At 42.0% G+C, this 21915-nt stretch overlaps 1 protein-coding gene across 2 annotated transcripts in view; it reads left to right on the forward strand.

Annotated features, from left to right (window-relative positions):
* TCERG1 (transcription elongation regulator 1) overlaps positions 1–21056 on the forward strand; it is a 59037-nt gene extending 37981 nt beyond the window's left edge. For both annotated transcript variants that reach the window (XM_073651281.1, XM_073651283.1), the window contains 7 exons: positions 3077–3227; positions 11327–11491; positions 12830–13012; positions 13293–13472; positions 13840–13923; positions 19609–19709; positions 20079–21056. In XM_073651281.1, the coding sequence (XP_073507382.1) occupies positions 3077–3227; positions 11327–11491; positions 12830–13012; positions 13293–13472; positions 13840–13923; positions 19609–19709; positions 20079–20280 (1066 nt within the window). In that variant the 3' untranslated portion in view covers positions 20281–21056. The remainder of the gene's footprint in view (positions 1–3076; positions 3228–11326; positions 11492–12829; positions 13013–13292; positions 13473–13839; positions 13924–19608; positions 19710–20078) is intronic.
* The last annotated feature ends 859 nt before the right edge of the window (positions 21057–21915 follow it).

Below are 21915 nucleotides of genomic sequence, written 5' to 3' on the forward strand. Positions count from 1 at the left end.
GTGTCTGTCTGTGTGTCTGTCTGTCTGTGTGTCTGTCTGTCTGTGTGTCTGTCTGTCTGTGTGTCTGTCTGTCTGTGTGTCTGTCTGTCTGTCTGTCTGTGTGTCTGTCTGTCTGTCTAGGAAATCCCGCGTCGCTCATTGGTCCGGCAGCGGCCAATCAGCGCCGCGGGATTTCAGAAAAAAGATGACGGCCGTTAGCGGCTCATCTGCGGGACGGAGCTCAGCGGGGCTCTCATCTCCCAGCCGGTACCAGCAGAAGGACCCCGACCGCCGGAACCATCTGCGGGACGGAGATGCAGCCGGGGGATGAGCGGCGCGAGGCGCTCATGTCCCGGCCGGCAGCAGTGGAAGGACCGCCGGCGTCGCTGACATCCATGCGGAAGGGAGGACCGGGGAGCGGCGCTGCAGGTCGGGATACTTCTGCTGCGAGCGCCCGCTCATGTCCTGGGTTCTCGCAGCGGAAGTAGCCGAACAGGCAGTGCCGCTCCCCGGTCCTCACCAAGACGATTCGATGATTGGTCGCGGTCTTCGGACCCGACCAATCACTGATCTTAGCGCAAAAGTTAAATACCGCTGTGCTGATTGGTCGCGGACGCTGCCCGCGACCAATCACCGATTTGGGCGCCAAATTTAAATATCGGCCGCGACCAATCAGCACAGTAGTGGTTAACTTTAGCCGCAAGATCAGTGATTGGTCACGGGCCAAGACCGCGACCAATCACCGATTTGTGCGGCACATTTAAATAGCAGCCGCGACCAATTGGATGTCAGCGCCGCTCCCCGGTCCTCCCTTCACACCCTAGCCGCATGGATGTCAGCGGCGCTGCCTGTGCGGATACTTCCGCTGCGAGAACCCGGGACATGAGCGGGTGCTCGCAGCAGAAGTATCCCGACCCGCAGCGCCGCTCCCCAGTCCTCCCTCCCTTCCGCGACCAATCAGCGAATCGCATTGGTGAGGAGCGGGGAGCGGAATCGTATTAGTGAGGACCGGGGAGCGCCGCTGCCTGTGCGGATACTTCCACTGCGAGAAGCCTGGAGATGAGCAGAAGTATCCCAACCCGCAGCGCCGCTCCCCGGTCCTCCCTTCACACCCTAGCCGCTGATATCCCCACAGTATCCGCATGGTGTTACAAATGTCCGGACATTTGTGTTAAAAATTGCTGATTGGTCGCTGGTGCTGCCCGCGACCAATCACCGATTTGGGCACCAAATTTAAATATCGGCCGCGACCAATCACCGATCTTGGCTCCACATTTAAACATCGCTGTACTGATTGGTCGCGGCCGCTATTTAAATGTAGCGCCCAAATCGGTGATTGGTCGCTGGCAGCGGCCGCGACCAATCAGCAGAGCGGTGTTTAACTTTAACGCCAAGATCACTGATTGATTGGTCGCGTGCGGAGACCAATCAGCGAATCGCATTGGTGAGGAGCGGGGAGCGGAATCGTATTAGTGAGGACCGGGGAGCGCCGCTGCCTGTGCGGATACTTCCACTGCGAGAAGCCTGGAGATGAGCCGAAGTATCCCAACCCGCAGCGCCGCTCCCCGGTCCTCCCTTGACACCCTAGCCGCTGATCTCCCCACAGTATCCGCATGGTGTTACAAAGATCCGGACATTTGTGTTAAAAATCGCTGATTGGTCGCTGGCGCTGCCCGCGACCAATCACCGATTTGGGCGCCAAATTTAAATATCGGCCGCGACCAATCACCGATCTTGGCTCCACATTTAAACACCGCTGTACTGATTGGTCGCGGTCGCTATTTAAATGTGGCGCCAAAATCGATGATTGGTCGCGCCCAGCGTCGGCGACCAATCAGCACAGCGGTGTTTAAATGTGGAGCCAAGATCGGTGATTGGTCGCGGCCGATATTTAAATTTGGCGCCCAAATCGGTGATTGGTCGCTGGCAGCGCCAGCGACCAATAAGCGATTTTTAACACAAATGTCCGGACATTTGTAACACCATGCGGATACTGTGGGGAGATCAGCGGCTAGGCTGTGAAGGGAAGACCGGGGAGCGGCGCTGCGGGTCGGGATACTTCTGCTGCGAGCAGTTGCTCATGTCCCCGGTTCTCGCAGCGGAAGTAGCCGCACAGGCAGCGGCGCTCCCCGGTCCTCACTAATACGATTCGCTGATTGGTCGCGTGCGGAGAGCGCGACCAATCACCGATCTTGCCGCCACATTTAAACACTGCTGTGCTAATTGGTCGCGGACGCCAGCTGCGACCAATCAGCGAGATTGGCGCCAAATTTAAACAACGCTCTGCTGATTGATCGCGGTCGCTGGCCGAGATCAATCAGCAGTATTGGCGCAAAATGTAAACAACGTTCTGCTGATTGGTCGCCGGCCTCGACCAATCAGCAGAACGTTGTTTACATTTTGCGCCAATACTGCTGATTGATCTCGGCCAGCGACCGCGACCAATCAGCAGAGCGATGCAGAGCGGGGTTTAAATTTGGCCCCAAAATCGCTGATTAGTCGCGGCCGTCAATCAGCAGTATTGGCGCCAAATTTAAACCCCGCTCTGCTGATTGGTCGCGACTAATCAGCGATTTTGGTCCTCACTAACACGGTTCGCAGATTGGTCGCGGCCGCCGCCCCCGACCAATCACCGATATTGGCGCCAAATTTAAACACCGCTTTGCTGATTGGTCGCGGTTGCCTAATGCGACCAATCAGCGATTTGGGCGCCAAATTTAAATACCGCTCTAATTGCGCCCCGTCGGCCGCATACCTATTCTAGAATACCCGATGCGTTCGAATCGGGCCACCATCTAGTATATATATATTATGGTTTAGGAGGTAACTGTTATCTCCATTATCTTCAAAACCGTGTCAGCCTCCAAGGCAACGAGTAGTGAACAAGTGTTTTTATCATCAGTAAGTTGCTAAACTGTTTGGGTTACCCATCAAATATAATTTTATGAATGAAGGGGCCATATATCAAACCAGGTAACCATTGGTGGTTTCCTAATGTTTTCTGGTGAACAGTTTTTGTCCTGCTGTTATGCATATTTCATATAAAAATTTACATATTTTTTTCATAAAGACTTACCGCATCCCTCATTTTATACAGGACTACATTTAGTGAATTCGCTACTAAACATGCCAAAGATCTCCGCTTCAAAACTATTGAAAAAATGAAAGACCGTGAAACCCTATTCAATGAATACATGATTGCTGCAAGAAAAAAAGAGAAGGAAGACTCCAAAAATAAAGGAGAAAGGGTAAACTGCAAATGAATAATGCTTCTGGTTGCCTGATTTAGAGGATTTGTCTAATTATTTGCTTGTTTTCAATTGGTTGAGTTTGTATTGGGGAGATGAAGCACTTGTTCCAGCTAAAGGGAGACGCATCCAGTACACAGTACAGTGTTTTTTTGGAAAGGAAGGTTGCCAACTACAGACAACATAAATATCTAAATGGTAGCTTTGGTTGGGACAAAATCTTCCCTATTGGATAAGTGCACCATTTTCTATTTATATAGTACTATAGGAGACACACTCCAGAAATCAAGGAATCTTCCCATGTAGACTGCAATTTGCATTCATTTTTTTTTTCTTTTGATCTAGTACAGTCTAAAGTTTGCAGCCTTGTGAAGGGCTGTATTAGAACCAGTACCATATTTTTCGGACTATAAGGCTATGTGCCCACGATGCAGAAATGCTCCGGATTTTTCCTGAGCGTTTCTGCATCTCCCTGGCAGAAAAAACGCATGCGGATTGTACATGCGGATTTTACATGTGTTTTTCCTGCCAGGGACATGCAGATGTGAAGCGTTCTTCACTTGCTTTTCCGCATGCAGGTGTCAAGTGCTTTCTAAGCGATTTTAGCATCACTTGGAAAGTGCTTGATAACTTGGTCACTATATAAATCCATGCAAACAGCATGGATTTACATAGTGTGACCCGAGAGAATGTCAAAAAACAAAAAAATAAATGTATACTTACCCTCCGATGGCCCCCGAGACTTGCTGCGCTCCTGTGCTGGCTGCCGGCAGATCGCGGTACGCTGTGCTGTACTGAAGGACCTGCCGTCACATGACTGTGACGTCAGCGCAGGTCCTACAGATCTGCCCGTGATCTATCGGCAAGCACAGGGAAGGGGTCCGGGGGCCGAAGGTGAATATAATCTTTATTTTTTATTTTATTCTTTTTTTACAGCTTTTAATGGTACATGGGTGTGGAGGAGAGTCTCCTGTCCTCCACACCCGGGTACCATTGGCGCGTTCTAATGCAAGTCAATGGCGGCGAAAACGCAGCACTTCCGCAAAATAATTGGTAGTGCTGGGTTTTTTCCCGCAATGATAACCCGCAGCGGACATTTCCGCAGCATGTGCACAGCACATGCGGATTATCATTGGGGAACATGGCAGGCCTTCTACCATGCGTTTTTTAAGCGTTTCTGCAGCTTTTTGCCGCTGCGGAAACGCTTAAACGCATCGTGGGCACACAGCCTTAGACTCACCCCAGGTTTAGATAGCAGAAAATAGGAAAAACATTTATTCCTATTAATTAAAACTTCCCTGGCTGTGTAAAGGGGAGGGGTCATTATTACTAATATTGACCCATTTCTGATGTGGAGTGTACTAGTACGCCCCACGTGGAGCCCCCACCTTTCCAGGCACGTGTCAGCTGATCTATACAGCTGACATGTGCCCGCAACAGCTGCTGGTGGAATCGCGATCCACCCGCGACTGTTAACTAGTTAAATGCCGCTGTCAATCTCTGACAGCAGCATTTAACTCTCCCTTCCTTGGGTCACCGGTGGGTTGGCATGACAACCTGGGGTCTGCAGGAGACCCCTGTGGTTGTCATTGCCAGATTGCTATGAGCTCCGTCCAGTGGTCAGTGCTCATAGCAAGTGAGCAAATCTGCTACATACAGGCGATCTGATCATAGCCTGTGTGTAGCAGAGGGGATCAGACAATTGCAGTTTCTAGTATAATATGGAGACTATTGTAGCATGCAAAAAGTGTTTTTACATTTTTTTTTTTTTTTTTTTTAAATATAAAAGTTTAAATCACATCCCCTTTCACCCCATTCAAAATAAAACCGTAATGTAACAGAAAAAAAAATCTAAACTCCAGATGTACGTTTTTTTGGTCGCCGCAACATTGCAATAAAATGCAATAACGGGCGATCAAAACATCGTATCTACCCATAAATGGTATAAATTAAAAACGTTGGCTCGGCGTGCAAAAAATAATCCCTCTTCCAGATTCCGAAAAATGGAGACGCTGTAGGTCTTGGAATTTTTTTTTTTTCTGTTGACAAACTTTGGATTTTTTTTTTACCACTTAAATAAAAAAGAACCTATACATGTTTGGTGTCTACGAACTCGTAATGACCTGGAGAATCATAATGGCAGGTCAGTTTTAGCATTCAGTGAACAGGGTAAAAAAAAAAAAAAACTGTGGAATTGAACTTTTTTTTGCAATTTTACCGCACTTGGAATTTTTTTCCCGTTTTCCAGTACACGATATAGTAAAACCAGTGATATCGTTCTAAAGTACAACTTGTCCCCCAAAAAATAAGCCCTCACACGGCCATATTGACCAAAAAATAAAAAATTATGACTCTGGGGAGCAAAAAGCGAAAAGGCAAAAACGGAAAATACTCAGGTCATGAAGGGGTTAATCCACTTTTTCCACAATCCAAATATATTAAAAAAAAAAAACAACGTATTTGATATCACTGCATCTGTCAATGTTAATTTATGCAATTCTAAAGGTCTAAGGGGTAACGTTTCTCCTTGTGGAGAGTGACATACCAGCTCTGGCATGCCAAGGTAAGGAGGCTTATTCGACATGCAATGCTCCTCTGGGAAATTTAATATGCAAATTACCTCTTCAGAGATAAAGAGGACTTGTACTCTATAGCGCCACCTATTGGAAGTAGCAATCCTACAAGTCACAATCAACCCTTTAACGAGTCGTGCAATATGACTTAGGATAAAAGCCAAATCAGAATCTGAGTTTGCAGACACGGTGTTTCGGGCTGTTGGCCCTCGTCAGTGCAAAGTATGAACTGATTTGGCTAAATGAGAGGCTCTGGACTGAGGTCTAAGGGGTAGCGTTTCTCCTTATGGAGAGTGACATACCGGCTCTGGCACATCAAGGTATTGCAATTCTAAAGTTAACTCATTTGGTAAATGCCATGAATGAAAAAAAAATATTGAAACCCCTGACTGACATTTTCCAGTCGTCCTGCAATCCAAAAGACAAAATTGTACCGATTAAAAGCTACAGCTCAGCATGCAAAAAAACAAGTCCTCACTCTCTTCTCCATCGGTGAAAAAGTGTCATCTCAAACACACAACCACTAAACCCCCTCACCCAAAAAAAGCTGTACATGTTTGGTATGACTGTAATTGTACTCGCTTGGAGAATCATGGATCCGGGTCATTTTTACTGCACAATGAATGCCTTAAAAAGGAAAGGAGCCTCTTCATAGTTCTCTAGAAAACTGTTGACTGTTTTTGTTTTTTCTCTGAACTTGGCACATTTTCAAGTCCAAGTTGTTGCTTTTCTGCACCAAAGGTCACACATGAAAAATGAATGTGCTTAAATGTCACCTATGTAAGAAGTCATCAATGAGAAGCACAAATCACCATGGAGATAATAAAATCAGCACGCACAACCCACTCTGACATTCCCATGGCAGGGAGACTTTCTAGGATCATGATACTTATTTACACCATGAGCTGATGATGTTTTTGCTCAAATGTTTGTGTTTTTTCCCTTCTTTCCCCCAATTCTTCGTCTGTACTCTAGCCAATTAATTTGTTTTTATAATTGTGCTTCTACATATATTTTTTTGCCACTACCACTTCAGTAGCAGTCTTTTTATTTTTTCTTTACAAAGCTGTCAAGATTACACACTATAGACTAGAAAGAGTTCTGAGGACACTACCAATACTGAATGGGATCACTGAACCCGCACTAAAACAACACATGCAAATATTCAAAGGAAAAGTAGTGCTATGCAGTATGTCAGGATCACCAAAATCACAAATGATCTAATAGAATAAATTTTATTGAACAAAGTCTAGAACAAAAACGATTAAAAAGAATTAAAAACCACAAAATGGTATATGGCATCATCCAATTACTCCATGTGAGGAATAACGAACCCCCTCCCTGATCTAGTTAATTTAATAAATCCACAGAGAGCCTGAAGATACATGACCAAATAAATACACAAAGTCAAACTACATCTAGGTGCACTGCCCCAGGCTAGTACATGATACACTCGTATAAATATGGATAGCACAGCTTAGGGCAATAGTAAAAGAACCTGTCTAAGTGTCTAAAATACACTACCTTAGAGAATTGTATATTTAGCAAATGCATGAGTAAAGCGGTTCAGAAATAGTTTCCCTATGTAGAAACCTGTGCATGGCCAATAGGTTCAGGTCATTCTGTACATGATCGGATAGGATGAGGGGGGTTGGAAGCCCCACGGGTATCGCCACCAGAAAGCGGGGCTTCTTCAGGGGATAGAGATGAATGGAAGTATGTTCCAGTCATTGTTCATTATATAGGACGATAATTAATAAGATAATTACCATATGTGCAGGGCCGAGCTGTTCGTGCGCCGTGGTGCCGGTGCCCCGGAAGTTACATGTGCTGAGGTCAATGTGTGCGACCGTGGGAGCTAGGGCATGCGCTTAGGAGACTTGGATCAAGCCTCGATGTCGAAATCCCTAATGGAATGCAAGCGCAGCACCACGCTGTGGTGCCGCGCATGCGCCTTAAAGGGTACCGGAATGCTTTGAGTGACAGGGGATTGGACAGCACAGATTCCGTACATGGTCACTACATAAAGGAACAATTATACCAGCAGACATGATATAGTGCCTAAACAAAGGTGATTGAGCCTAATGTTTAAGGCTAGCACACTATGCCAGGAATAGACAATGACAGGTTATGTGCATGGTTATTTAATAGGCAATAGGGTAGCGAGTAAGGTAGCACCTTAGTCTTACATGCAGACAGTCGTATATAACGACATGTAACCAGAACAAAGTCCTGTGCATAGGTAATGGAATATGATATTGCTGTGTTTAAAATAAGTAACAGAGGGCACAAAGAACAAAATGTATCCACCAAGGGGCAAAGCATGATACCCATGCATACTAAATAGGGTAAAGTGTAACCATAATGAGACTCTATAATAGAAAAAAGAGGACATGTAGATGTACGGACGGAGATCACCAGACATATAAACTCATACAGGTAAATATATCATTAAAGAAGGTATTATATTCTTTAGTATTGGTGGCAACTGTGAATATGCAAACAGATACCACCAAAAGGTGGGCTCACAGGTAAGTATGTTCCAGAGAAAGGTGTTATGTTGGCAGCAACTGCGAACATACGGACGGGTGCCACTAACGGGTGGGCTTGCCCAGGCAGGTATATCCTAAAGGAGAGTATGAGATAGCCAGCTACTGTAGGTTTGCTGGCTGACCATCTAGCGTACAAGCAACTAAAATAAGCTGGTATAGGTACTTAAAACATTCTAGTGGAATAGTCTACATATATGATGCAAGCCCAGCCATAAGTGTCAGCCCAGATACTTTAAATAACAAGATTAGTCCGCATATAAATTCCTAAATGGGTAACACGTGTTTCCAATATCAGTGGTCATAGACCTCAATGAAAGTGAGGACGTTTACACACTATATTAACATGAGGAGATTACACACTATAGTAATGGGATCTGTCAACAGTGGACAATTTTTTATTTTTTTTTTATGTTTATTGCTGCTCCTTCCCAGTGTTTTTTTTTTTTTTTTTTTTAATTTTTAATATCTGCCGTACGATTCCTGAGATATGGGTCTTCTTATTTAGTGGTAATTTTGATGGTTTTTATGAAGGGACTTGTCTCTAGGCTGTTCTCTATTACCTGTGAGCACTGCCACCTTGGGAAAGACCAAAAAAATTAAAACTATATCTAGAACTGTGGGGTTCATTTTAGAAAATAATAAATAAATGACAGAGCAAAAGGAGTAAAATTACAGCAACAAGTGTCCACTCTTGACCTGGTGACAGGTCCTCCTTAAGGTGGCCATACGCAAGTAGAGTAAGGCTAGCCAAGTGTTTTGCAGACAGCTGTTGAAGTTGTATGGCGGTCTGAAGGCCTTGTCCATGTCACATTTTGAGTCTTAAAAGCTATTAACATATTATATCCATAGGTGACATATTCCACTGTATGCCTATACAGTTGGATACCTTGCAGCTTTTGGTCATATGTCGATATACGTATTGGTTTTATGAAGTATGCTATTGGATATTTTTCTTGCCATTGGCTGCAAACATGATGTGAACAGATGTATTCAGTTTTCTTTTCAATTACAATACTGAGGGCCTGCTCTGTTCCTTTGAATGGGGTCCCCCATAAGATGCACTAGTATATCTGCGGTTTTAAATCCTTAAGGCAACAGCCCTCATTTTTAATACAATACAGTTGCAAGCAAAATTATTCAGTCGCCATTGCAAATTAGGCTTATTGGCAAAATTCTCAAACTTTCTGCTGTTAGCAAAACCTCAAAACAAATGAGAACATTTTAAAAAGCTCAGCTACTAATAAAACAAGTGGTTTCTCCAAATTCATCACAAAATGCTACTTTTAAAGACTGGTAAAGACAATTGTCTTAAAGGGGACTGCAGTACTTAGTAGAGCACATTTGGCAGTTCTGACCTACTGCAAATGTGATGCATCATAGCCAAACACCACCTGCTAACAAACTCCTCTGCTTCCTCAAGGGCAATGTCTACTAGTTCACGAATATTCTAGGGTAACTCAAAAGTGGTCTAAAAAGTTAGGAGGTCATTGCCTTGTACAAACAAGAAAAGCATACAAAAAGCAAAGGGATTGAATTTTCCTAGAGATCTAGTTGGAAATATTGTTCACAACTTAAAAGCTAAAGAAACAATGGCTACGCTACCTGGACATGACAAAGAGGTGCCTACACTACCTGGACGTGGCAGAAAGAGTAAACTATCACCAGGTACAATCACATTCTTGAAGAGGCAGATGGTCAAAAACACTCAAGTGACTGCAAAATACTTGCACCAATATTGAGCAGGAACTTGAGTGTCAGTTTGTATCGTAAGCTGCATGCTAAATCCTGAAAGTCTCCATGCCCGAATTCCAATATCTAAACCTCTACTGATCCAAAAACACAAAAGTCGTAGAAATAAGTTTCAGACACTTTTGGTTCTGTGGAGCAATGAAACAAAACTAAAACTTTTCAGGCTAATGGATCAGTGGTATGTCTGGAGGAGGAAGAATGAAGAGTACGGTGAAACAAACACACTGCATACGGTGAAACATGGCTGTGGTCAGTGAAGCTCTAATGCTACCTTGCTTTCTCTGGCACTGGAAACCTGCAGCATGTGGAGAGCAAAATGGATTCAATCGAGTATTGGGTAATCCTAGGAGAAAATGTCAAGCCTTCTGGGAGGAAGCTGAAGCTTGGGCGTCATTAACAGGACAATGCTCTGAAACATGCCTCAGTTCTCCACGGCTTTGTTTCAGAAATCTTCCTGGGGGATTCTAGAGTGGCCATCTGTCATCTGACCTCGAATCCCACTACAAATTTTCTGGATGGGAGGTGAAGGTGGTTGCAGCATGCAAATTCTTGAATACTTGTAATCTGGAGGCCACTGCCCTTGAGGAATGAGCTAAGACTTCTCAGAAATGTTGCCAAAAGGTGGAGTCTGACTATACATCATGTTAGCAGCAACTCATAACAGCCAAAAGTGCCCTACCAATACTAAAGATGCTTATCATGAAGGGGTTGAATAATTCTAACACTACAGTAGTCGGTGCCATTTTGTGATGAATTAGGAGAAACTACTTGTTAGCGGTGTTGAACTATTTTTTTATTTTTTTTATTTTTTTGTAGGAGTGGGGGGTGTTGTTGCAAACAGCGGAAAATTTGTAAACTTAACTCATATAATTTGCAATGGGGGTTGAATAAATGATGTTATATGGGATAGTGTGTGGCAGCATATCTTTAAAGATGCCCTACCCTGAATAAGGTGTGAATAGGTGCAGTGCTTTGATACTACATTTGTATAACTCAAGATAGTCAAATATAGTATTGTCAACTTGTCCTTCCTTAATAGTAGCAGAATTTTAAGTGTCTAGGTATGTATAAGATGTAAATAGTTACCTTTGTTGGTTTGACTCTCTGGGACATCACAACACATGACCGAAGTAAGAATAGGACATGTTACATGAAAAGCAATCATGTTTCCCCTATTCAATGTTATGTTTGTCTGCTCCATTCTCATTTGCTTCTTTGATTTTAGGTGAAGCTGGACTTCTTTGATCTCTTGGCCAATCACCACTTGGATGCACAGTCTCGCTGGAGCAAAGTCAAAGACAAAATAGAGAGTGATTCACGGTACAAGGCTGTAGAGAGCTCATCAGCAAGAGAAGATCTTTTCAAGCAGTATATTGAGAAGATAGTCAAAGTAAGAATGTGTTTGAAAACTCATTCAGACCTGGTTGCCATCCTTTACTATTTAGCATGTAAAGAGTTTGCCCACTTCTTAAAAAAAAAAAAAAAATCTTTTATAAAGGGGCCAATGACGGTAGTTAAATTTAAAATTCTCTATAATCCCTGTGCCACTCTGTATTAGAGCTAATGTCCCTCACCGGTTTCCGGACTTCCTCTCCCGGAAGGATCGTCAAGTGACTGTTGCCGCGGTCACATTCTCTCGAAACTGGAAGAAACAACATCCTAGCTCTTCTTCTGGCACAGATACAATGTAACCACTGCATCGTTCACGTGACACCCCTTCCAGAAGGGAAAGACGTGGTAGACAGTGTGGATGACAATGACAGGGGTTTCTAAGCTTTCTTATGCCCTCATTAGCAGAAGTGATTTGTCCATTTAAGTTTATTCATTAAAAATATATATATTCTCCTTTTTAAAAAGCAGCATTTCCTGCTGTAAATCATCAGGGAGGCTTTCACTTTTTTGATTACTTTTATTGATGTAACTGGATGTATTCTGGCTGCGTAATACATTGTTCCCATTTCGATTTGAGCCTTCATTTGAGGTTCCCACTTTCTATTATTTAAACGCTAGGGCTACACATCAACTTTTGTCACACTTCATCACAACCAATGATAGTTAAAGTCGGTGTGTTGTCATGTTTACCATGACAGTTCACTGAAATCCAAGCCTTTTGGAATTCAGTGCAACCAGATTCACTGTAATTTTATTGCAATTTAAGCAGTGCAACATTGTCACAAAGCCACATGTAGCAGACATGCTCAAGAACAGAGGTATTTTATATTGTGTACTGCTCGTTGCCTAGTTTATCGGTTTCCTCTGCAGTTTGTTAGCATTGGCCATTCTGTTAGTGCTGCTGTGAACCTGGTCAGTTTGCTGAAACTGCCCAGCTTCATTGCCCCATATGTTTCTACGATGCTGCAGGCGCAAAGCTACCACAGTTTGTAGCTGTGGAGAGCACAGTTTGGGCCAGCAGCACGACCATGCAACCGGTCAGTCATCAGGAGCAGACTGCTCTTCTGGTTAGCAGGAAGCCAGGAGGAGGCAGGGGAGGATCATGAGACAACTGTTTTAATGTCAGTTATCCTTGATACTAGCGTGAACAGTTATTTACAAATTGTATCATACTGAAAATCCGTTTTTCTCACAAACCGGAAGACATTTTTCATAAGTCATTTCTTGCATTGTGTTGCTGATGCTAGTGCTTGTAACTCTGCTGAACTGTCTGTCAAATATATAATTATTAGGTTGTACACTTATCTAAAAATAAAAGTACAAATCTTTACTCCAGAACTTAGATACAGAAAAAGAGAAGGAACTGGAAAGACAAGCTCGTATCGAGGCCAGCTTGCGTGAACGAGAGCGGGAGGTTCAGAAGGCACGATCGGAACAAACCAAGGAGATTGATAGGGAGCGTGAGCAGCACAAGAGAGAGGAGGCAATCCAGAATTTTAAAGCTCTTCTGTCTGATATGGTAATGATTACCTTTCTCCTGTGTTTCAGCCACTTTTTGTCGTTAATGATCTTTTTGAATAGTAACTTGTACAGTGATTTCTTGTCTGTGGTGTTATTCCAGGAACAAGAGCAGCGTAAATAATATGTGCAAAGATTAAGCAGATCTACAGCATATAATGGTGTAAAGAACATAAGTGAAATGTCTAATGTATCTCTTAATATTTACAGCTTTATCTTAACCATATCACTAAGCAGTATCTACATAGTGGAATGTGATGTATTGGTGTGCTTACTTACAGGTCCGATCATCTGATGTTTCATGGTCTGATACTAGAAGAACGCTTAGAAAAGATCACCGATGGGAGTCTGGCTCCCTACTGGAAAGGGAAGAAAAGGAAAAGCTTTTTAATGAACACATTGATGCTCTTACAAAAAAGAAGCGTGAACATTTTAGACAGCTGCTGGATGAAACGTATACTGTAAGTCACGTCTATAGTGATTTAAAGCACTGAGCCACCGCAGCTCCGTGAATGGAGCAGAGGCGTGCATTCTTTGCCTCATTACCATACATTATCTGTGAGACTGCAGAGAATAGCTGAGTCCTGTACTTGACAGTCTCATAGACGATAAAGAGGCTGAACATCTGCTACTACTCTCCATTCAGGACAGGGCTGCAGAGTCCCAATCTTGAGATTGCTTGAGGTCCCAGTGGTTGGACTCCAAATTCACCCCCTATCTTGTAGATGAGGAATAGGTTTTTTGTGGGGTGGCAAATAACCCTTTGAACTGCTTTTAATATATTTGGCTGTTTTTAGAAGTTCATATAACAAGAATGTCTCTTTTCAGATTACATTAACATCAACGTGGAAAGAAGTAAAGAAAGCAATTAAAGATGATCCTCGCTTCATTAAGTTTTCTTCTAGTGACAGGGTGAGAAATGTTCTTCTACTGTTATGAGTTATGATTTTATTACAGTGTAGGCTCTTTTTTTTTTTTTTTTTTTCTTGGTCAACCTTATACATGTGAACAGTCATATTGTGTTTTAGTAACCCATTGAGTGCAAAATTGTTTCCAGTAGGAATCCACAGTGGCATGTAAAAGTTTGGGCACCCCTGGTCAAAATTACTGTTATTGTGAACAGTTAAGCAAGTTGAAGATGAAATGATCTCTAAAAGGCCTAAAGTTAACATCTACCTATAGTATTTGACTTACTTAAAAATTTGGCTCTTACTCAGGGTTTAAAATCAATGTTAAAAAATCTGAAATACTCCCATTAACCAAAAAGCGAACAAAACTCTGCCCAGGTGGGTCTTTAAATGGTATATTCCTAGTACCCTCACATATCACCTACCTGGGAATTAAAATAGGCTGTTTGCCTTCATCGATATACACCTTAAACTACCCTCCTCTTATAATAAAAAAATCATCAATCAAAGTCATGGCAAGATTTGCCTCTATCTTTTATGGGTAGGGCACATTTGGTAAAAATGATCAGTACAACCAGGATTATGTATCAACTACAAACCTTACCATTACTCCTGAAACACACGGACGTAACTATACTCAATAGAGCCTTCAGTCACTTTATTTGGAAAGGAAAAGGTCCCAGGATTAGTATGAGCAAACTTATGGCTTCCAAAGACGACGGAGGCATTAATTTCCCAAGCATCAGAAATTACAATCTTGCTTGCCTTTTCCGGTATATAATAGACTGGTTACATAAGAGACTTATATATTCTGACTACATGTTGGAAGCTGATTATGCATACCCCCTTGACCTGGTTGCCCTCCTTCATTCTCGATTCACCTCCCTCCCCTTTGCAGTTAAAAAGTCAACAATCCTTAGGGACACAATTTCCGCATGGAAGTCAGTCAGGAAAAAATACGGTCTTTCTTTCAGGATTTCAAAGCACCTCCCGATATGGCAAAACCCAGAAATCCCCCAGGGTAATGAAAATAAACTATTTCTAAAATGGCGACAAGCAGGTGTAGACAACGCATCCCATCTTCTCCACTTAAATGAGCAAAGATGGATGACATGTAACGAGTGTTTAGACTGATACAATCTACCTCCCCAATATTATTTCCAATATGAACAAATCAAACCATTATGGCCAATTTAAAAGATGTGACCTTTGAGGTCTCCCAAAATGTCTTGGATGTCATTCTGTTGTCTCCAATGGGTACCCCTTCAATTTCTGTCCTTTATTCTGTAATGAGATCCAATATACTAGGAGTTCACCCAGATACTTTCTTCAAATATTGGAGACAACAGTTGGAGGATGTGGAAATCTCTGATGAGATCAGGTCAGGCTGGAATTCAATAAGAAAACACATTATAAACGAAGCATGGAGAGAAACGCAATATAAAAGCATGCATGGTGCCATTTATGCATTTAACATATAATACAGACCAAAAGTTTGGACACACCTTCTCATTTAAAGATTTTTCTGTATTTTCATGACTATGAAAATTGTACATTCACACTGAAGGCATCAAAACTATGAATTAACACATGTGGAATTATATACTTAACAAAAAAGTGTGAAACAACTGACAATATGTCTTATATTCTAGGTTCTTCAAAGTAGCCACCTTTTGCTTTGATGACTGCTTTGCACACTCTTGGCATTCTCTTGATGAGCTTCAAGAGGTAGTCACCGGAAATGGTTTTCACTTCACAGGTGTGCCCTGTCAGGTTTAATAAGTGGGATTTCTTGCCTTATAAATGGGGTTGGGACCATCAGTTGTGTTGTGCAGAAGTCTGGTGGATACACAGCTGATAGTCCTACTGAATAGACTGTTAGAATTTGTATTATGGCAAGAAAAAAGCAGCTAAGTAAAGAAAAACGAGTGGCCATCATTACTTTAAGAAATGAAGGTCAGTCAGACCGAAAAATTGGGAAAACTTTGAAAGTGTCCCCAAGTGCAGTTGCAAAAACCATCAAGTGCTACAAAGAAACTGGCTCACATGAGGACTGCCCCAGGAAAGGAAGACCAAGAGTCACCTCTGCTTCTGAGGATAAGTTTATCCGAGTCACCAGCCTCAGAAATCGCAGGTTAACAGCAGCTCAGATTAGAGACCAGGTCAATGCCACACAGAGTTCTAGCAGCAGACACATCTCTTCAACAACTATTAAGAGGAGACTTTGTGCAGCAGGCCTTCATGGTAAAATAGCTGCTAGGAAACCACTGCTAAGGACAGGCAACAAGCAGAATAGACTTGTTTGGGCTAAAGAACACAAGGAATGGACATTAGATCAGTGGATATCTGTGCTTTGGTCTGATGAGTCCAAATTTGAGATCTTTGGTTCCAACCACCGTGTTTTTGTGCGACGCAGAAAAGGTGAAGGGATGGACTCTACATGCCTGGTTCCCACCGTGAAGCATGGAGGAGGTGTGATGGTGTGGGGGTGCTTTGCTGGTGACACTGTTGGGGATTTATTCAAAATTAAAGGCATACTGAACCAGCATGGCTACCACAGCATCTTGCAGCGGCATGCTATTCCATCCGGTTTGCGTTTAGTTTGACCATAATTTAGTTTTCAACAGGACAATGACCCCAAACACACCTCCAGACTGTGTAAGGGTTATTTGACCAAGAACGAGAGTGATGGGGTGCTACGCCAGATGACCTGGCCTCCACAGTCACCAGACCTGAACCCAATCGAGATGGTTTGGGGTGAGCTGGACCGCAGAGTGAAGGCAAAAGGGCCAACAAGTGCTAAGCATCTCTGGGAACTCCTTCAAGATTGTTGGAAGACCATTTCCGGTGACTACCTCTTTAAGCTCATCAAGAGAATGCCTAGAGTGTGCAAAGCAGTCATCAAAGCGAAAGGTGGCTACTTTGAAGAACCTAGAATATAAGACATATTTTCAGTTGTTTCACACTTTTTTGTTAAGTATATAATTCCACATGTGTTAATTCATAGTTTTGATGCCTTCAGTGTGAATGTACAGTTTTCATAGTCATGAAAATACAGAAAAATCTTTAAATGAGAAATTGTGTCCAAACTTTTGGTCTGTACTGTACCTAAAAAAGACCCGCTTGCTAACAGCTTGCCCTAAATGCCACCTTCCACTCTCCGACCTCATGCACGGCCTATGGTCATGCCCGGCTTCAGTTTCATATTGGGTACAAGTATCAGCTATGATCGACACCATAAGGGGAAAGAGTATAACCCGGACCCCATATCTAGCCTTGTTACATTTTTGGAACAACACAGAAAACCCTGAGGGGAAGAGGGGAATCCCTCTGAAATTGCTCCACACCTTACTTATCCTGGCAAAAAAACAATTACTTAAATATTGGCTAGAACCCAACACCCCCCACCCCCCCATTGAAGAGTTAACAGCTCAAATGAAACATTTTATGGGAATAGAGCAACAAGACGCCCTTAGCAATAAGGAAACGCAAGCTGGAAAATTTCTTCCGAAATGGAAAAAGTTTATTGTAAATTGCTGCTCATTAAATGAAAAAAAAATGGTGGAACCCTTCACTTCCATAGCATGATACATTCTGGAAGATCTTGGGGATAGCCTAGGTCCATTACGCCTAGACTGAGGGGGAGAGAGTGGATTGGAGGGATCATTTGGTGAAGGTCTATAATACTAACATAGGTGGTCTAATCTAACAAGATGGCTTCAATAAATCAGAGTATCAACTGGATTGCATGTTAATTAAACTGATGTAAGTTACATTGTTATTAAGTTCTTATATTGTATTGTTTTGCTTTACCAATCAAATATGTAAGGACTATCTATTTATACCCTGTCTGCGAACAGGTATCTGATTGTCGCCTTAATCTGGAATGTTTTTGTTTCTTTTTGAAAAAGTTAATAAAAATTCTATATTAAAAAAAAAAAAAAGCCTAAAGTTAAAGATTACACATTTTCTTTTTATTTTAGGCAAAGAAATATATATATATTTTAATCTTTTACATTTTAAAAATTCCAAGAAGGAATATAGGCCAGTGCAAAAGTTTGGGCACCCTTGGAGATTTATGTGCTCAGATAACTTTGACCAAGGTTTCAGACCTTAATTAGCCTGTTAGTATTATGACTTGTTCACTACCCTCGTTGGGAAAGTTTAGGTGACGCAAATTTCCCAGCTTTATAAATACCCAGCCTCCTCTAACCTTATGCCAAAAAACAGTTGCTATGGATTCTCCTAAGCAGCTGCCTAGCACTCTGAAAATGATGGAGGCCCACAAAGCAGGAGAAGACTATAAGAAGATAGCTAAGCTTTTTCAAGTTTCCCTTTCCTCAGTTTAAATTTTAATGAAGAAATGTCAGTTAACAGGAACAATGGAGGTCAAGATCATGTCTGGAAGACCAAGCAAAATTTCAGTGACAGCTGCTTGTAGGATTGCTAGAGAGGCAAATCTGAACCTCCGCTTGACTGCAAAAGACCTTCAGAAAGATTTAGCAGACACCACAAAATTCAGCATCAGAAGTATGCAAAAGAACATCTAAACAAGCTTGATGCATTTTGGAAACCTGTGGAAACGATTAGGTTAAAATAGAACTCTTTGGCCACAATGAAGAAAAGTATGTGTGGAGAAAAAAAGCACAAAATTTCAGGAAAAGAACAGCTCACCAACCATTAAGCATGGGGGTGGAATAATCATGCTTTTGGGGTTGTGTTGCAGCCAGTGACACTGGGAACATTTCACAGGTAGAGGGAATAATGCATTCAATGAAAAAAGCTGAAGTTGAAAAGATAATGGATAATGATCCTAAACATACGTAAAAATCCACAATAGACTGCCTCAAAAGGCACAAGCTGAATGTTTGACACTGGCCCTCACAGTCCCCTGATCTGAACATCATTGAAAATCTGTGGCTAGAGCTCAAAATAGCAGTGCATGCAAGACGACCCAGGAATCTCACAGAACTGGAAGAATTTTCCAAGGACGAATGAATGCAAATCCCTCAACAAGAATTGAAAGACTCTTGGCTGGCTATGAAAAGTGTTAACAAGCTGTGATTCTTTCAAAAGGGGGTGCTGCTAGATACTAACTATGCAGGGTGCCCAAACTTTTGCATCAGACCATTTTCCTTTTTTGTAAGTTTTAAAATGTAAAGGCTGAAAAAAAAATATTTTTTTGCCTAAAATACAAAGGAAATGTGTCATCTTTAACTTTAAGCCTTTAAGAGAGAATTTCATCTTCAACTTGCTTAACTGTTCACAATAACAGTAATTTTGACCGGGGCATCATGCTATAGGGGTTTTTGGGTTTTTTTTGACCGAGGGTTCCCAAACTTACATGCCACTGTTTTGGCTATTGATGATGGGTCAATCCAACTCAATCATACACAGTAGTCCGCTCCTTGTCAATTCAGATCTAAGAAATATTTCTTAGGCTTGACCAGAGCTTTAACGTGTGTGGTCACATTTTGATGGCTAATGCGCTCTATTCACAACAGAGAAGTGAAGTTTTACACTACAGACAAAGTTTTTAAGTTTTATTGAAAAGTTTGTGGACATTTAGAACAGTAGTTGAAGACTTAAAACTTGTAAGTAGTGGAAATTATAAGGAACAAATTAGAGGCATTTGTGATATTTTTTTTGTATAATGTTTTTTTTTTTTTTTTTTCCTTTATATTGGCAGAAAAGACAGCGAGAATTTGAAGAATATATCAGAGATAAACACATCACTGCCAAAGCTGACTTCAGGACTCTATTAAAAGAGACCAAATTTATTACATACAGGTTTGTGAAATTTAATGTACAATACATAATAAACCTCTTCATTGTGCTGGTATCTGTTACTCTTAAGAGTGTCAGGGAAACCTGTTACACTATAAATACATCCTGTAGCTGCAGGCCCTTCCTTATTGTGACAGTTTGGATGCATGGAGTACACTACCTACCAAAAAGCTTCGTGCCCACTGTTAAAGCAACTTAAACATTACCACTGACTTCTAAATCTTGCAAAAAATACTTCTCGAAAGAATGAAGTTTTTTAGCACAAAACAATCCCAACTACATATTCACGCTTATAATTTTATTGTGATTGGGTATCACCTATGTTTTAATTTGTGGGTACAATCACATTTGTCCTAATATTTGTATTCGCAGGTCGAAAAAATTTGTTCAAGAATCCGACCAGCACCTGAAGGATGTAGAAAAAATTCTGCAAAACGACAAACGGTATCTAGTACTTGACTGCATTCCTGATGAACGACGGAAGCTTATTGTATCCTATGTCGATGACCTTGACCGACGTGGTCCCCCTCCCCCACCAACTGCCTCAGAGCCTGCACGAAGATCCACAAAATAGTGGGACATTTCAGAGACTGGTATAACGTTCATTCATACCAAGTGCATGAGCCACCTGCAAGGTTTATGAGATCACAAATCCAACTACAAGTCAGCAAGAAGAGAAACCAACTCAAAGAGGAGCAGCAGCAGTAGTAGCTTTTCAGCTAAAAATCAAAAATGGTTATCTGCAACACTCTAGCAATGTAACCTAGTGTCATTGTGTCACAGCTGTCATATTTGCTTGACTGGCATTCCCAAGTCTGTCTTGTTATCTACAAATGTCTGCTTAATTCAGGTTCAATGAAAAGAAATTGTGGTGTGAAGACTCCTGTCACACTGTATCTTATTGCATCATGTTTGAATAGTAAGGCAAAATGATTTCTGAATTCTCTTCAGACCTTCCCTCCCTGATAAAAAAAAACAAAAACAAAACTGGTAATACATTGCTACAGTCCCAACAAAGGAGCTATTCAGTCTTTGCATAGGTTTTATTTTTGTATATTTTTTCCTTTCTCCTGAAATATCAATAAGATCACAATTTAGAATGTGGCCTTTGTGTTGCTATCAACCAGATATGATAGTAACTTTTGCTGTAAAAAGAAATAAAAAAAAGTTGTATGTCTCTTTTTTCCCTTAAGCTCTTGGTTTGATCTTCATTTCATTTACAGTAGATGATTACCTCTCAAGGTAATTTTTGTGAAACCTTATGCTCCTGAAAAATTATGTTTCTGAAGTTTACTTTTGTTGGGTTTGTTCGGTTAATGTATGAAGTACAATAAACCTTTTTTATATATATATCTATTGTGAATATGTATGACAATTTTTTTCTAGGTTAAACTTTTCTGACATGTTAATAGACTTTACAGTGTGTAGCAGAGCTTGGCAACCTGCAGCACACAATCTGTTGTGAAACTACGGATCCCAAAAGGTAATTTTCATAGGAATAAACCTTTGTCTTCCTATTTTTAACTTAATTGTATTGAACACAATATTAAGACAGCAAGTGGTGGTAGAACATCCTGGAACTAAAAGTAGTCTGGCATTCTGTACAACAACGCCACTGTCGTAGCATATATCACTCATTATGGAGGGACTTGATGTCGCCTAGCAAAGGAGGAGGTCTCACAGATTCTCAACTGGGCAGAACAAAGAATTTTGGCAATTTCAGTGGTTGGTCAACATGCCTGGATTAGATGATGAGTCCAAATATTTTCTAAGTCATGGGGGACTAATTTCAGGAGAGTGGTCTCTGCTCCCAACCGTGTTCGACCAAATCTTCCTACGTTGGGGCATTCCAGACATTTGCTTGATGGCATCCGTACACAACTGCACAGTTCCTTGGTTTGTGTCAAGATCCATAGTTCCAATTTCCCAGGACGTCCCTCATGACAGCACAACTGGAGGTAAGCCCTACTCATCCTCCAGGGAAAGGAAACATAGAGGTTTAAAAGCCCCCCTGCCTCCACCCCTTCCACCTCACCCTCAGTGTTTTTCCTGTCCCTAGCAGGACAGAACGCAGAAGAGGAGCTCAGCAGCGTGAACATACTTTAGGAGCGGAGATCGGAGGGGACTGATCTCTTCCCTTCCCTCTGTCAAGCGGCTCCTGACTGATACCTCACTGGGCGGGGGTCCCTCAGTTCGGTCAGTGGCTCCT

This window comes from Phyllobates terribilis, unplaced genomic scaffold (genome assembly GCF_046119375.1).
Source record: "Phyllobates terribilis strain yellow unplaced genomic scaffold, ASM4611937v1 Scaffold_11__3_contigs__length_659146591, whole genome shotgun sequence".
Taxonomy (NCBI): domain Eukaryota; kingdom Metazoa; phylum Chordata; class Amphibia; order Anura; family Dendrobatidae; genus Phyllobates; species Phyllobates terribilis.